This window comes from Gallinula chloropus (assembly GCF_964237585.1).
Source record: "Gallinula chloropus genome assembly, chromosome: 19".
In the NCBI taxonomy this organism is placed as follows: Eukaryota; Metazoa; Chordata; class Aves; order Gruiformes; family Rallidae; genus Gallinula; species Gallinula chloropus.
This window is the reverse complement of record NC_140104.1, coordinates 4,785,939-4,799,414: the sequence shown is the minus strand read 5'-3', so window position 1 is coordinate 4,799,414 and position 13,476 is coordinate 4,785,939. Positions and strand designations below refer to the sequence as shown.

General features: G+C 47.9%; 1 protein-coding gene across 3 annotated transcripts in view; it reads left to right on the top strand.

Moving 5' to 3' along the window:
- Positions 1-1,278: 1,278 nt before the first annotated feature.
- Positions 1,279-13,476, top strand: part of ACACA (acetyl-CoA carboxylase alpha) — a 110,588-nt gene continuing 98,390 nt past the window's right edge. For 2 of the 3 annotated variants that reach the window (XM_084273204.1, XM_084273206.1), the window contains exons 1-11: positions 4,713-4,845; positions 5,469-5,607; positions 5,798-5,907; positions 6,377-6,458; positions 7,648-7,746; positions 8,327-8,433; positions 9,018-9,128; positions 9,632-9,841; positions 10,361-10,531; positions 12,456-12,617; positions 12,906-13,069. In XM_084273204.1, coding sequence (XP_084129330.1) covers positions 4,720-4,845; positions 5,469-5,607; positions 5,798-5,907; positions 6,377-6,458; positions 7,648-7,746; positions 8,327-8,433; positions 9,018-9,128; positions 9,632-9,841; positions 10,361-10,531; positions 12,456-12,617; positions 12,906-13,069 — 1,481 coding nt within the window. In that variant the 5' untranslated portion in view covers positions 4,713-4,719. Of the gene's footprint in view, positions 1,403-4,712; positions 4,846-5,468; positions 5,608-5,797; positions 5,908-6,376; positions 6,459-7,647; positions 7,747-8,326; positions 8,434-9,017; positions 9,129-9,631; positions 9,842-10,360; positions 10,532-12,455; positions 12,618-12,905; positions 13,070-13,476 lie in introns of those variants that run through there. The other variant, XM_084273205.1, reaches the window with a different exon arrangement.

Here is a 13,476-nt window from a genome sequence, read left to right as displayed (position 1 = left end):
TCTGCTGCTTCTCTCCGCAGTGGTGTCGGGGGACCCTGCGGCTCTCTAATGCTCTGGCTGTGAGGGGTGTTGTGCTTGGAGTGATCCTGTCTCCTTTCCAAAAGTGGAGAAACAGGCGCACAGAAAACTTGAGTGACTTGGGCAGGGTGTCCCAGCTTCCAGGCTGGTGTCCACTGCGATCCATTGTCTCGTGCCCAGGTCACCACCATGCTCTGTGCCTGTATGAGCTGTGCATCGCACCCGCTGCTCTGCAGCTCTGGAAATCACAGAATCATGGAATCACAGGCTGGAAAAGCCCTTTAAGACCATTGAGCTCAACTGTTCCTGTCCTATGCTAAACCATATCTCTGAGCACCTCATCTTACCCATCTGTTAAACACAGCCAGGGTCAGTGAATCAACCCCCTTCCCTGGGCAGCCTGTTCCACATCCCCATAACTCTTTCAGGGAAGAACTTTTCCCTAACACCTGATCTGACCCTGCCCTGGCGCAGCTTGAGGCCATTTCCCCTTGTCCCATCTCCTGTCCCCTGGCTGAAGAGACCCTTGCCCACCTTTCTGCACCCTCCTGTCAGGTCATTGTAGGCAGTGATAAGGTGTCCCTTCAGCCTCCTCTTCTCCAGGCTGAACATGCCCAGCTACCTCAGCTGCTCCTCATAGGATTTGCTCTCCAGCCCCTTCCCCAGCCTCATTGCCCTTCCCTGGACACACTCTAGGATCTTGCTGTCCTTGTCTCCCCACCCACCCTGTAAGTCTGGCATCAAACCCTCTGTGCCCACTGAATCCTTCGGACTGCCTGGCCCTTGCAGCCGCTCCTCTGCTCGCGGCGCGGTTGTGCATCCAGCAGTGCAGGGATCCTCAGGATGCTGACAGAGCATGTGGGGAAGCTGCTTGCTCTCTGCTTCCTTGTGGGACCCCCGCCGAAGGGAGCATGGAGTGGGGCTGGCCACGGCTGCCAGCAGCCGCTGCGCATCGCGTGGGCTGCCGCCGCCGCGCTGTGCTAAGCCGGATTACGTAACCTGTGGATCGTTTTCTGTCGCTCCTGTGATCAGCTGCTCTCCTCTGTGTGCAGAAGAGGGAAGCCGCTACCCTCTGCGTGTGCTGCGTCACAGGAAAAGTGACTGAGAGAGGGGTGGTGGAAAGCAGAGGGACAAAGGTTAAAGATTGAAGCAATCTGGGAAGTGCCACTGCTCCAAGGAGACCCGCGGGAGTGTGAGAGGCTCTCTGCAGCTTTTCCTGCTGGGTTTTTGAGCTGCAATACTGAGGGGAAAAAAAAAACCAAACCATCAGCAGCTGCCCTAAAGCAGTGCAAAGCAAGCCTGAAATATTTTAATTCCTTCACCGAGGCAGCATGGAGGATTCCTCAGAGCAGAGTCAGGAAATGAGATACCACATGCTGCAAAGGTAAGAGCTGCAGGAATGCTTCTCTCCTCGCAGCAGCGGCATCTTGGATGGAGGCGCTGGGGCGCTCTGCCCTGGAAATGCATGCTGATATTATTCCCTGTTAATTTTATCTGCTGGCACCTCAGCAGTGGCTGTGGGGTGTCTGCGTGTGCAGTCTGTCAGAGAAGGATGCTCGAATCCAGCTCAGCTGGGGAATCGGTGCTAAAGACTGCACAACTTCTGACCTCTGGAAACCAGAGGGTTGATGAGCATCTTGAGAGCTCCCAGGGAGCAAACCGCTGCAGCTGTGCCCTGGTGATTAGTTGGGGTGACCATTACTAACTTAGCATTCGTTCTGTTTTGCTTGGAGCTCGCTGTTCTTCCTTCCTTCCTGTCCAACTTCCATCTCCCCGTATGCTGCAAGAAGGAAAGATCTCTGCTGTTTTGATGATAATGTGCAGCCTCTGGTTATGAGCAGCTAAACCATGCTCTCAGTATGCTTACTGTCACAATTAAAAAGCATTATGCCTGCTTATAAACGAGTGTGTGTGCATTATTCTAGATGCTGAACCTCTGCTTTTGTTGACATTTTATCTGTGTGGGTGTATTTTTCAGCCTGTTGGGACAGTCTTTTTTCATACATGCTCCCACATTCTGACCCCAAGATTGTAATATTTCTTCTATTTTTTCTGAGACTAGTCCCAGCAAACCTGTGATGAATAAACCTGTCTCCCTTGTTGGACTGGGTTCCTTCCTTGCCCTGCCAGGAGTTCTGACCCTCTTTAAATGCACAAATTTAGTAGAAATTTAACCTTAGCTACACCTTTCCTCTTTTCCTTGTCAGCTGGTTCTTGTCCTTGAATTCCCAGGCTGCGATTATCACAGAGCAGTCTGTGAACTTGCTGATAGGGACAAGTTTTAAGTTCAGTGTCGGTGTCTATCTCTGAAGTGCAGCTCGCTGGAAGGAGGGAAAGGGGAACCTCCACGTGCTTCACCTACGTCCTTCTTGGGACAGCAGCCTCCAGCTCTTCTCTGAGACATGTTACTATACTGGATGTGTCTTGGTCTGACCTAGTAAGACCCTTTACATGCGCCAGAACATCACTGGGAGATAAGCATCTGGGGTTTTAGCATGCTTTAAATTCACCCTATTGATCTTGTTTTTCCTGTTACCATTACCTCTCCCACTCCTGGCTTTGTGGATTGCTTCAAAGTCTCTTTCACTGTGCTTAGAGCAGGCTTTCACTTCCTAGCTAAGCTCAACGTTTGCAAGGCCATAACTTGAGGTTCTCCACCAGCTTGGCCATTTGTCATGGGAATATCTCGCATGTGGGAGAGAAAGAAAGATGGGTGTGTTAACAGAGACCACTGGGTCTGAATTTCAACCAAGTTTTCAAGAAGTCAGGGCTATCCTGAAGTAGGATGTCACAGCTGAGGCAGATGATGTATGTAGAAGCAGGCAAGGATCTGCTCCATGGTAGGTAAGCGTGTCTTTCAGGCCAGAGCTGCACACTGATCTTGCCTAGCCTAAAAGATCTTTACTAATAGAGTCCCTGGCTGGTTGTCCCAGGCTTTGACACGGGCTATATTGAATAAGTTGTGCTGGATGATACGGGTCAGGATCCTTTCTGTTAATGTGTGCCACGGTTGTACCGTGACCGGCCCAGGGAAGATGGGAAGAGAAGAATGGAGATTTGCACCAGATTCTGGCTGTGGTTTGTTCAGGGCTTCTACTGGCAGCAGGTTTATTTAGCTGAAATACTGTTCTGGGGTGTTGCTGTGCTCCCATTGAAGAGCTAAGGAGGGTCTGTGTTCCACAGGGGTAAATCTTCATAGGCCACAATGCATTTATGAGGGAGTGTGGCAGGGATCTGTGTGCTTCCTCTCAGGCTGTCACCAAGCACCTCTCACAGCATCCATCTGAGCCCGGCTGCCCCAGCCCGGCAAACCTCACAGGGACAGCTCTGGGGCTCCCTGTCCTCGGTGCCCCAGCTTATAAGGAGACCTCTTGGTGTTGTACATGACTGCCTTGTCCTTGGGTTGGTTTTCCCTTCATGCAATTCCAGTCACGCTTCGCCGTATCCCATCCTCTTTCCCGGTGGAGTTGCTCAATGGTATCAGCACTTCAGCAGCTGCTTAGGCCAGAGGTTCCTGCTGGGCTTCCCAGGGCCAAAGGGCAGCCAGCAGAGCCCGTGGGGACAGATGGACCCGGCTGGTTAACCAGCCTCTCCAGCAGCATGCTCACCCCATGGTGGCACTTGAGTCTTCCCAAAGCATTGAGTAACTTTTTACAATGCCTTCCTGCTACTTGTCTGTCTTTTCTATGGAAGGGTTCTGTGATCCTGCGTGGTGGTGTTGGACGTTAAGGGCTTTGTGGTGGGTTAAGAAAATCACACTAAATACAGCAACAAAAATGGGGTGAGCTGTGGGGTGCCCTGAGAGGCAAAGCTTCAGGGGCTTTGAAATAAAAACTCTCCTGTTAGTGCTGCAGGCATGCTGCACTGTGGTGGGTGCAGGGTGCCAGGAGTAGGTCTTTGCTTGTCTCACCATGTTTGCTCTCATGATTTCAGCCTTTTAAATTTTAGCAAAAATCCAATCCCACAGTGCTTGCAAATGCACAGGGGGTTTATCCGTGTGTCACTTCTGAGGATGCTGGGGCATAAGAAAGGGAAGTGATTATTGCCCCCTTCCCACCCAGGAAGATGGTGGCAGAGAGCTGGGCTGATCCTGTTAGAAGGCAAAAGTGACTTTGACTGCTGAAAGGAGAAGGGATGCAATTCATTTGGCCTCTAGCTCAGACCTTTGAGGAAGGTGTTTAGGACAAGGGTGCAGAATTCTTGTAAAATGGTAGCAGAGTCTCTCTTTTTACACCTGGACACTTATTTGCTGTGGTTCCCACGTAGGATTTCTTGACAGAGTCTGATCTTAGCAGCTTGTTTCACCAACACCAGAAGATGTTGGTCCCAGCTTTCCTAGATGAATCCAAAGTGCTGTGGTGGAGTGGTGGTGTTCTGTGGTGGGTGGCAATGTGCAGTGAGCATACAGAATTCTGTGACTCTGTAATGTATTTTCAACTATTTATGTCTTAGCATAACCAGAATTTCTCCAGATAACCAAGCTTTTGCAGAGAGATAACAGAAAAGAAAGGTGTTTAAAAACCAGTCAGCCTTGTAAAAGCTGAGGGCCAGGCACCCCAGGGGTCTGGAGGCGAGGAATGATTCTGCTTGGGGAATGCATCAGGAGGAACTCTACAATTGTTTACATATCCTCTTCTATCTGTGTGTATCTGCACCCCAAGTTGTGTTTCTCTGTCTCCCACAACTTTCCTTAGGCCCAGCATGTCTGGTTTGCACCTCGTGAAGCAAGGTCGGGACAGGAAGAAAGTGGACGTGCAGCGGGATTTCACTGTGGCTTCTCCAGCAGAATTTGTTACCCGTTTTGGAGGGAATAAAGTTATTGAAAAGGTGAGTTACTGACTTTGAAACTTCAGTGTATGGCATTTTGTGCCCTTCTCCTGAGCTGTGACTTCTCTCTATAGAAGGCTGTACGTGGCAGGTACCAAAACATTCCTGAGCTTGAAGTTGTACTTCTGCTTTTAATCATTGTCTTTCCATTTTATTTTATATACAATAAATAAACATCTCATTGGTGTAGCTTAGTGTGACAGGAAAAAAAGAATCAGTGAGCTAGACCACTTCTGCCAAGGCAGGAGGATTTATAGGCAGATATACTAAAAGTAGGCTGGAAAAAACAGTTAGGAAACATACTTTAAAATAATACATCATTGTTTAGTGGATGAGGTCTCTTCCTTTCAGGTATTGAATGGTTTAGCTGCTTGTTACGCTTATTCTCATGGGTCCTTCTGCTCCAAACCAAGCTCAAGACGTTACAGGCTTGATGCTAGAGCAGCTGATCTCTGAATTGATGGATGGGCCATTGAATGTTCTTGCTGAAGTGAACACTGGCTAGTGAAACTGCACAGCCCCAAAATTGGGCTAAGAGTCCACAGAGGAAAAACTGTTTCTGTTGTTGTTTAGTGTTTTGTGCTGTTCAGACTCTGGCTCATCCCTGGTTCTCATGTGCCCAGGTCCTGATAGCCAATAATGGCATCGCAGCCGTGAAATGCATGAGATCCATCCGCCGCTGGTCCTATGAGATGTTCCGGAACGAGCGGGCCATCAGATTTGTGGTCATGGTGACTCCTGAGGATCTGAAAGCAAACGCAGGTGAGCTGTAAAGGGTGTGAAGGCACCCACCCTTCCCCTTGTGCAGACCTGCTGTGTGCCCGCCGCATCCCCTGCCATTCTCTCAGGCGACAGAGATTAAATAATTCCAGTGCTGTAGATTTAAGGAGGTTTAGGCCAGGTATTGCTTGGTAGGTGTGTAATCTAAGTGAGACCTTCTCCATGTTTGCAGAGTACATTAAAATGGCAGATCACTACGTGCCGGTTCCGGGAGGACCGAACAACAACAACTACGCTAATGTGGAACTCATCCTTGATATCGCCAAGAGGATTCCAGTGCAGGTGAGGAGTGGCAAAGGGTGTTTTCAAAACAGGGGGTAACACCAAGCAATTTTCCCTCCTTAAATAATGAGTTGTACCTGGGGAAAAAGGCAGGTCAGAGAAATTAAAGTGACAAACCTGTACCAGCACCAAAAGGCAGCATGTGTTACAGTGCGGTGGATTTCCTGGCATGAATATCAGTGGGAAATAGGAGGTTCTCTTCACCCTTTCATTGGTTCCTCTCTATCTTCCTGGTTCCTCCCTGTCTTGTTTCGGCAGCCTTCTTCGACATGTCTACAACACACAGGCCATAAATAAGCCCTTTAAACTGAGCAAACCACATAGTTCAGGGTCTGATCTGGCTCATGAATGCTGTGAGGCTGTTTTCAGTGAGGAAAAGAAAGACTTGAAGTAACTGCACGCTCTCTGTTTCTGCTCACTTGCTTGTTTTACCAAAGCAAAGAGTGAATGATGTTCTTTTCTTCTGCAGGCTGTATGGGCTGGCTGGGGCCACGCGTCCGAGAACCCGAAGCTACCAGAACTTCTCCACAAAAATGGAATTGCTTTCATGGGTGAGGATGCACATGTCTAGTTCTTGTTTCAGGATGTGTGGCTTGAGTAAAATATAAATCCCTGAGCATAAGAGAGGCTTGAGGTTCACTTATCGAGAGTGAGAGTGAGGATAGGTTCTTCACAGTAGTCAGAACAATAGAACATGCTGTCTAACAGCAGCGTCTGTCTCCAGTCGTCAAGGCTAAGAACTAGGTGATGTTTGGACACAGGCTGTGAAGTAGTTCCTGTATGGGAGAAGTGGGAAGTTCCCCAGCATGTCTTTGACTATCATGAGCTACAAAAGCAGAAGAGATTCCTATTGAAGCAGGTCTTTTCTAAAGCTGGGTGTCATTTGAAAGAGGATGTTTATAGTTTGGTTTTGGGGAAAGAGTGGAGCTTTATGTGGGCAGTGTGTGAAGTTTGTAATCTAGTGAGCAAGCATAGTGAACCTCGTGTTGGTGGTGTTTGATGCAGTAAGCCTCATCTCCTGAACCACCTGGATAAGGGTTTGGACATGTGCTGTGTTTAAAGATGGACTTGTGATAAAAGTCACAGTCTGAACATAGCCTGGGGATAGCTGTGTCCCATTCTGACTTTTAGCAGAACTTAATCTGTGATGTCTTGAGCCATCACCACAGAAATACTCTGGACCTTTGCAGAGGAGGGGATTTACAAGCTGGATTTTGATTCCAGTTTAAGTCTCTTACCAACTGTACACTACAGCCCCATGCAAACCACGTTTCAAGTAAAATCAGGGCACTGAGTTGCTATTCCAGTAACATGCGATGTGCACACCTAATACCAGTTACCGCACCGGCCATCCCTTTGGGAGCAGGCCTGGCTTGAGGACGTGTGGGCAGAGTGGTGCTTGCAGGCTGGGTGTGCCAGGACCCCTTTAACAGGACAGGTGCTTAACAAGCTCTTGTGATGTGTCTGCGGTTGCATTGTTGTAGTTCCAAATGCCTTTTCCTCCTTCTTGGTCAAAAGTACTCTTGTCTGTTTGCTTTGACTTCCCTGGCCAGTACAACTAACACTCTCTGGTTTGGTTCAGAAATGTTGATTTATCCTGGATGAGATGTGGCATGCAGCAACCCTGCTAAGAGGGTTTATTTATCCCTCTTCTGTGGAACCTAGATTAGACTTCTGGGCATTTCCCTAAGGTGTGATGTCTCTTGTGTCTCTCTCATACATTGTTTTTGCTCTTTGCAGGTCCCCCAAGCCAAGCAATGTGGGCCTTAGGAGATAAAATTGCTTCTTCCATTGTGGCTCAGACTGCTGGCATTCCAACCCTTCCTTGGAGCGGCAGCGGTAAGAAGGAAGTTGTCCTCTGGTGATGGAGATCATGCTAATGTTTGGTTTATTCCCCAGCACACCTAATCTTTAAGAAAGTTTCTGTGCACAAAAAGGCATTTGGAGAGATTTTCTGTCAGTTTAGGGTTTCAAATTTGTGTTTTCCAAGGCTTAGGGGTAGTGACTACAATGTATGTGGATATGCCAGGCAGAACATACATGTTGTGTAAGGCACTGTTGCTCTTACAGTACAGCTGTAATACCTGGTATTTCTGCAGTCTCTAGTCTTGTAGCATGTGGTTTTGGAGCAGGCAGCTGATCCTCTGCTTCCCTGGAAGCTCTGTATGGTTTCAAAAGCCTGTGTAACAACCTTCTTTCTCAGACAAGGTGAGTGAGAGAGGATGTAACTTGTGGAATAAAAAGATCTGTCCCCCAGAAAACAAAAGCCTCTCTCATGTTCTGCATTCTCTCTGTTGTAAATGCTTCCATGCTTGTTACTCATGGAGCTACAGCTCCTCTTTGTTTCACCTCTGTCCAGCACGAGTCCTCACTGAGCTGTGCAGCAGGATTAACCAAGATGGTCATGTTTGTGTTCCAGGTCTTCGAGTGGACTGGCAGGAAAATGACCTTCAGAAGCGTATCCTGAATGTTCCTCAGGAGCTGTATGAGAAAGGCTACGTGAAAGACGCCGATGATGGACTGCGGGTAGGTGGCTGGTATTGTGGAGGTACTTGAGGTCCTGCTGCACACACTTGGACACAGCTAGGGGCTTTCATTTATTTTCTAACAGGAGTACAGACTGCGACTAGGCTGAAGACCCATGACCTTAGGCTTGGTTTCATCTGTTGTTAAGTTTTACTTTCAGCAATGTTCAGGATAAGAAGTATTCCTGGCACTATACAGGGCCTGGGAATTTTCCTCCTTATAGAGAATCTGTGTCTTCTCTGGAGTGTATGAATTTTCCACGTTACTCAGCTTGATGATTTTCTGTGTTACACACAAGCTTTTCTCTTGAGTTTCTAGATGCAATGGTGTGAAAAACTAACAGAAGACTTCATGATGACTTCCAGAGGCTAGAGTTCTCCAGTCACAAAAGCACCTCTCTGGTTTTTCCAGCTATAGGTGCCCTCTCAAACTGGAGTATTTGGTTACTATCCCAGTCGTGTTTTGGTTGGTGAATAGTCAGCCATGGAAGCTTGGACACAGATTGATGGGGAAATAATGATCTTTTCAACTTGATTCCCAGAACCTTTTGTACTTACCCATGTTTTTCTGCCCATCTTGGTTAGGCTGCGGAGGAGGTTGGCTACCCTGTCATGATCAAGGCTTCGGAAGGAGGAGGGGGAAAAGGAATCAGGAAAGTTAACAATGCAGATGATTTCCCCAACCTGTTTAGACAGGTAACTCTTCCTTCTCATTGATTTGTGCTGTCTTGTTCTAAGTGTTCAGATTGGGGGATTCCCAGAGCAAGGTGTAGGAGATGTTAAAGAGCTAGAAAGGGTTGTGTTTGTATTAGAGCTTGCCTAGGTACCGCCAGTCACACATTTGTGCTTTCTTTGCTCTGTTGGTAGGATTTTGATGTATCTGCTTATCCAATGCAGTTGTCAAACGCCCAACCATAGTAGGAGATGCTGAGTGAATCCAAGTAACGGAGGGTGTCTGCACTGTAACTCAAAAGAGTTGAGGGACACGAGCCTTGCTTTGTTCATGGATTGTTTAGGAAAGCTGAGAGGAATGGCAAGGGCGCTGTAGTTACAATACATGGGGTATCTCCCACTTCATGTGGCCCGGGGGAATTATTATGGCTGTTCCTTGCTTAAAAAGTTACCTTGGGGTGACTGTGACTAAGACAAGGGGCTTCCAAAAGTCCCAGGTAGATCGTGATATGGTGTCTGTGCTGCAGGTTCAAGCGGAAGTCCCAGGTTCTCCGATCTTTGTGATGAGACTGGCCAAACAGTCCCGCCACTTGGAAGTGCAGATCCTGGCAGACCAGTACGGCAACGCCATCTCTCTCTTTGGCCGCGATTGCTCCGTGCAGCGCAGGCACCAGAAGATCATTGAGGAAGCACCCGCTTCTATTGCCACGTCCGTGGTGTTTGAGCACATGGAACAGGTGAGAGTGGCTCCACAAGTTCTCCTTTCCTTGTGAGGCTCCAAAAATAGGCACAACTTTGCCCCTTTTTTATGTCACCAAGAGCTTTGCATTGTTGGATGTTCTAACGGAGCAATACAGGGTTGTGTGTTTGAAACCCCATTCACAGTTCAAAACCTGACTGGGTCCACCATGGGCTGACAAACAGCTTCAAAAATGCGTGCACCCCAAAAACAGGGAGGAACTGTGTTGTAAAGGTGTATTGGCATATTAAAAACAAGCTGCAGGAGTTGCTTGAATTGTCTGATGCTGAGTATGATAAATCCTTCAAACTCTCCCTTTGTAAATTGTCAATGAAATAACCTGGGAATGAAAACTCCTGTGCCATGTGCTTTTCTTTGAGCAGTTCTGAGCCCGTTACAAGGCTTTGGGGGTTTGAGTGCCAGCAAAAATGCCTGAAGCGGGTGGGATGGATGAACAGAGCAGAGGGAACAGAGCTCAGGGCTTGGCATTGAAATATTCTTTATTCCTGTACCCTAGTGTGCAGTGAAGCTTGCCAAAATGGTGGGATACGTGAGTGCGGGCACTGTGGAGTACCTGTACAGCCAGGACGGCAGTTTCTACTTCCTGGAGTTGAATCCCCGCCTGCAAGTGGAGCACCCCTGCACCGAGATGGTGGCCGATGTCAATCTGCCAGCAGCTCAGCTCCAGGTGAGTCAGAGCCCTGGGTTTCTGGAGGATTTCAGTGCTCAAGCCCTGGTAAGTTGAGGAGCCCTGAGCATGAAAAACCTGTTCTGCTGAGGGCTTAGTAAAATGGGGGGGTGGAAGCTTGCCTGAGTCACAGCTGGGGTGCTGTGTTTAAACTGGTGCTGCACCGATGAGTAGATTGAGGTACTGATAGAGGGGAGAATGTAAAGAGAGTGTTAGAGAGCTCTACTAAATGTGGCCTAAATCCTCATGTGCATGTGGGTGATATATGACTCCCCCACATTTACTCCTCAACAAAAACACCAAAAGGCTCATTTTGGTGCTTTCTCAGCTTGGGGTTTATCTTCTGTGGCTGGTATTCCAAAATCTGTCTGCAACCCTTCTGTTGCAACCGTTTTGCTAAGCTGTAGCTCTGCCACTTGACTCTTTCTGGTTTTGAAAGCAGAGAGGTTATTTTCGAGTTCTTTTCCCCAGACTGCTCAGGTAGGGCTTTGCCTGAAAGGAGTGTGAAGGGAAGTGGTAGAGGAATAAATCACAGAGGTAGAAAAACTGGTTTATGGAAATGTTGTGTGTAAAAAAGCCTGTCTCAGCCATAAGCAGTTCAGCTTTAAGCGCTGAAATGATTTTGTGAAACTAGTTGGCTTCTGAGGGTAGCAGTGGCATCGAATGCTGTGCTGGTTTTGAGCAGAGCATCGCCCCTGCTGCCTCCAAGGGACAGCAGCCTCTTCCCAGGGTTTCTGATGACAAAAAGAGAGAAAGAAAGAGCAGAGGGTTGGATTTTTCACCTTTCAGCGAGTTCAGCAGTTATTTGAAGTGGAAAGTTGTAGGAAAGTGACTTGGACCTTTTTAATTTTTGATGAGCAGTTTCTGGCTTCCAGAACAATTGCTTCCACCTCTCCAAGCCCCTCACTCATCACAGGTGCTTCCCTCTCCTGGCTGACGTCTCTGCTCTTTGACCTTTCTAAAACCAGGTTTTGTGCCATAGAATTAGGTGCTTGAACCAGGTGTGGCAAAGTGACCCAAATGTTATCTTCATCTTGGACTCTGTCACGAGGAAGTCGTGACAGTGGGTGACTTTCTTCTCCCCACGTTTCACATTTTGAAGTTGATTGGATAGGTGTTAAAGACAAACAGTTGAACTGTAACATCTTGTAGGCTGCTCTGGAGTGGGATCATCTTCTTTTTGTCGAGAAGCTATTTGCCTTCGGCCTGAGCCGTCTCTCAGGAGATGATTTCAGCAGCTCTGTGTCTGTATTTGCCAGGCATTGAGGGTTTTGTAACTCCTCAGGTGCTTTCCTCACATTTTGGGCGCTGTTCTCATGTTGCTGATGCTAGGTAGGTGATTCCTACAGAATGGTGGATTAATATTTGGTCTTTTGTCTGTTGGTGTCTGGCTGAAATAAACAGGTTAAACTAAAGCTTGGCCTTTTTGAACTGTAAAAAAGAATGCCAGCTAATGAACAGACCAAATGGGACTTTACTCTGTAAGGACACATCAGCAGCTCTGTGGGTTTCTCTCTCAGCAGTTTATAGTTGCCAAATTCCCTTTTCCTATAACCAGTTCAGGGCCTTCTGTCTCCCTGGGACCTTGGTGTATTTTTAACAGGCCTAATGCATGCCCATCCTCAGCTGACCTAGCGCTGGCCAGCTTTCTCTGGAGCCTTTTAATCAGTCAATGGAAAATACTGGCTGAAGGGCTTAAGGTGGATATTACACTGAGCTCAGCTGTCCTGAGAAATGTGGATATTCCAAGACGTGTCAGTGGAGAAGGCTCCCATGAGAAAATGGGCGTGCATCGCTGCTGGACTGGAACTGCAGCATCAGCCACTACGGATAACTGTTGGAATTAACTCTTGAAGGAATAGGTGCTCTCAGAGGAGAGGAACTTCCTTTGCAGCAGCTCATTTATTTACTTTTGTCCCCTTAGATTGCCATGGGGATTCCCCTCCACAGGATCAAGGATATCCGAGTGATGTACGGTGTGTCTCCGTGGGGAGATGCGTCTATTGACTTTGAGAATTCGGCCCATGTCCCCTGTCCGCGTGGCCACGTCATCGCGGCGCGAATCACCAGCGAGAATCCCGATGAGGTGAGCGGATTTGAAATCTGTGGTTGGATCCTGCTCTGAGAACTGTTGGCTTTACAGCTGGGATCAATCCCTGCTCCCAAGCCTGAAAATTTGGGCAGCAAATTTAAAAGCTGCTGCTTTTCCCCCGCTGAGGTGACAGGTCTGTAGAGCCAAGGTGCACACACAGCCTGAGCTTGTTTCTGTATATCCTGTGTTAGAGCACAGTGAGGGGCTCTATCTAACCTCCCCTCACTACGGATCATTTACTTGTTCCTTAGGATTTATAGCAGTGTCTGTCTGTCTTTACAGGGATTTAAGCCCAGTTCTGGTACAGTTCAGGAGCTGAATTTCCGCAGCAATAAGAACGTCTGGGGCTATTTCAGTGTTGCAGCTGCAGGAGGCCTTCATGAATTCGCTGACTCTCAATTTGGTCACTGCTTCTCCTGGGGAGAAAACCGGGAAGAAGCCATCTCGTAAGTAGCCAGAAAGTGGTAGAACCTTGGAAATGGCTTGGGTTTGTCCTCCTTGGTCCAAAGTGCTGGGGATAAAACAAGACTCCTGTCTTCCAGGAGTTTTAAGAAAAGTTTTCCTCTCTTTGCCTTGTTTTCCATGCCATGGTCAGGCTTCTCATCCTGTCTAGCTCAGCAGTTCCTCTGTGTTGCACCAACATTTGCATACTTTCTGCTTACTTCTCTTTATTTTTTCCTCTCTGTTTCATTCCTGCCCAGTGTTCCTGTTGCTGGGGTGTGGTATAGTCCCTTGTGTTGAAGTCCCTCTGAAAGCATCCAGGTGGAAGGCTTTTATCAGGAAAAACATTGAGAACTTAAGTCAGTGCGTTGCAGTGGGTTATAGACCCTTGGGTGTCCTCACCCAGTGTGGA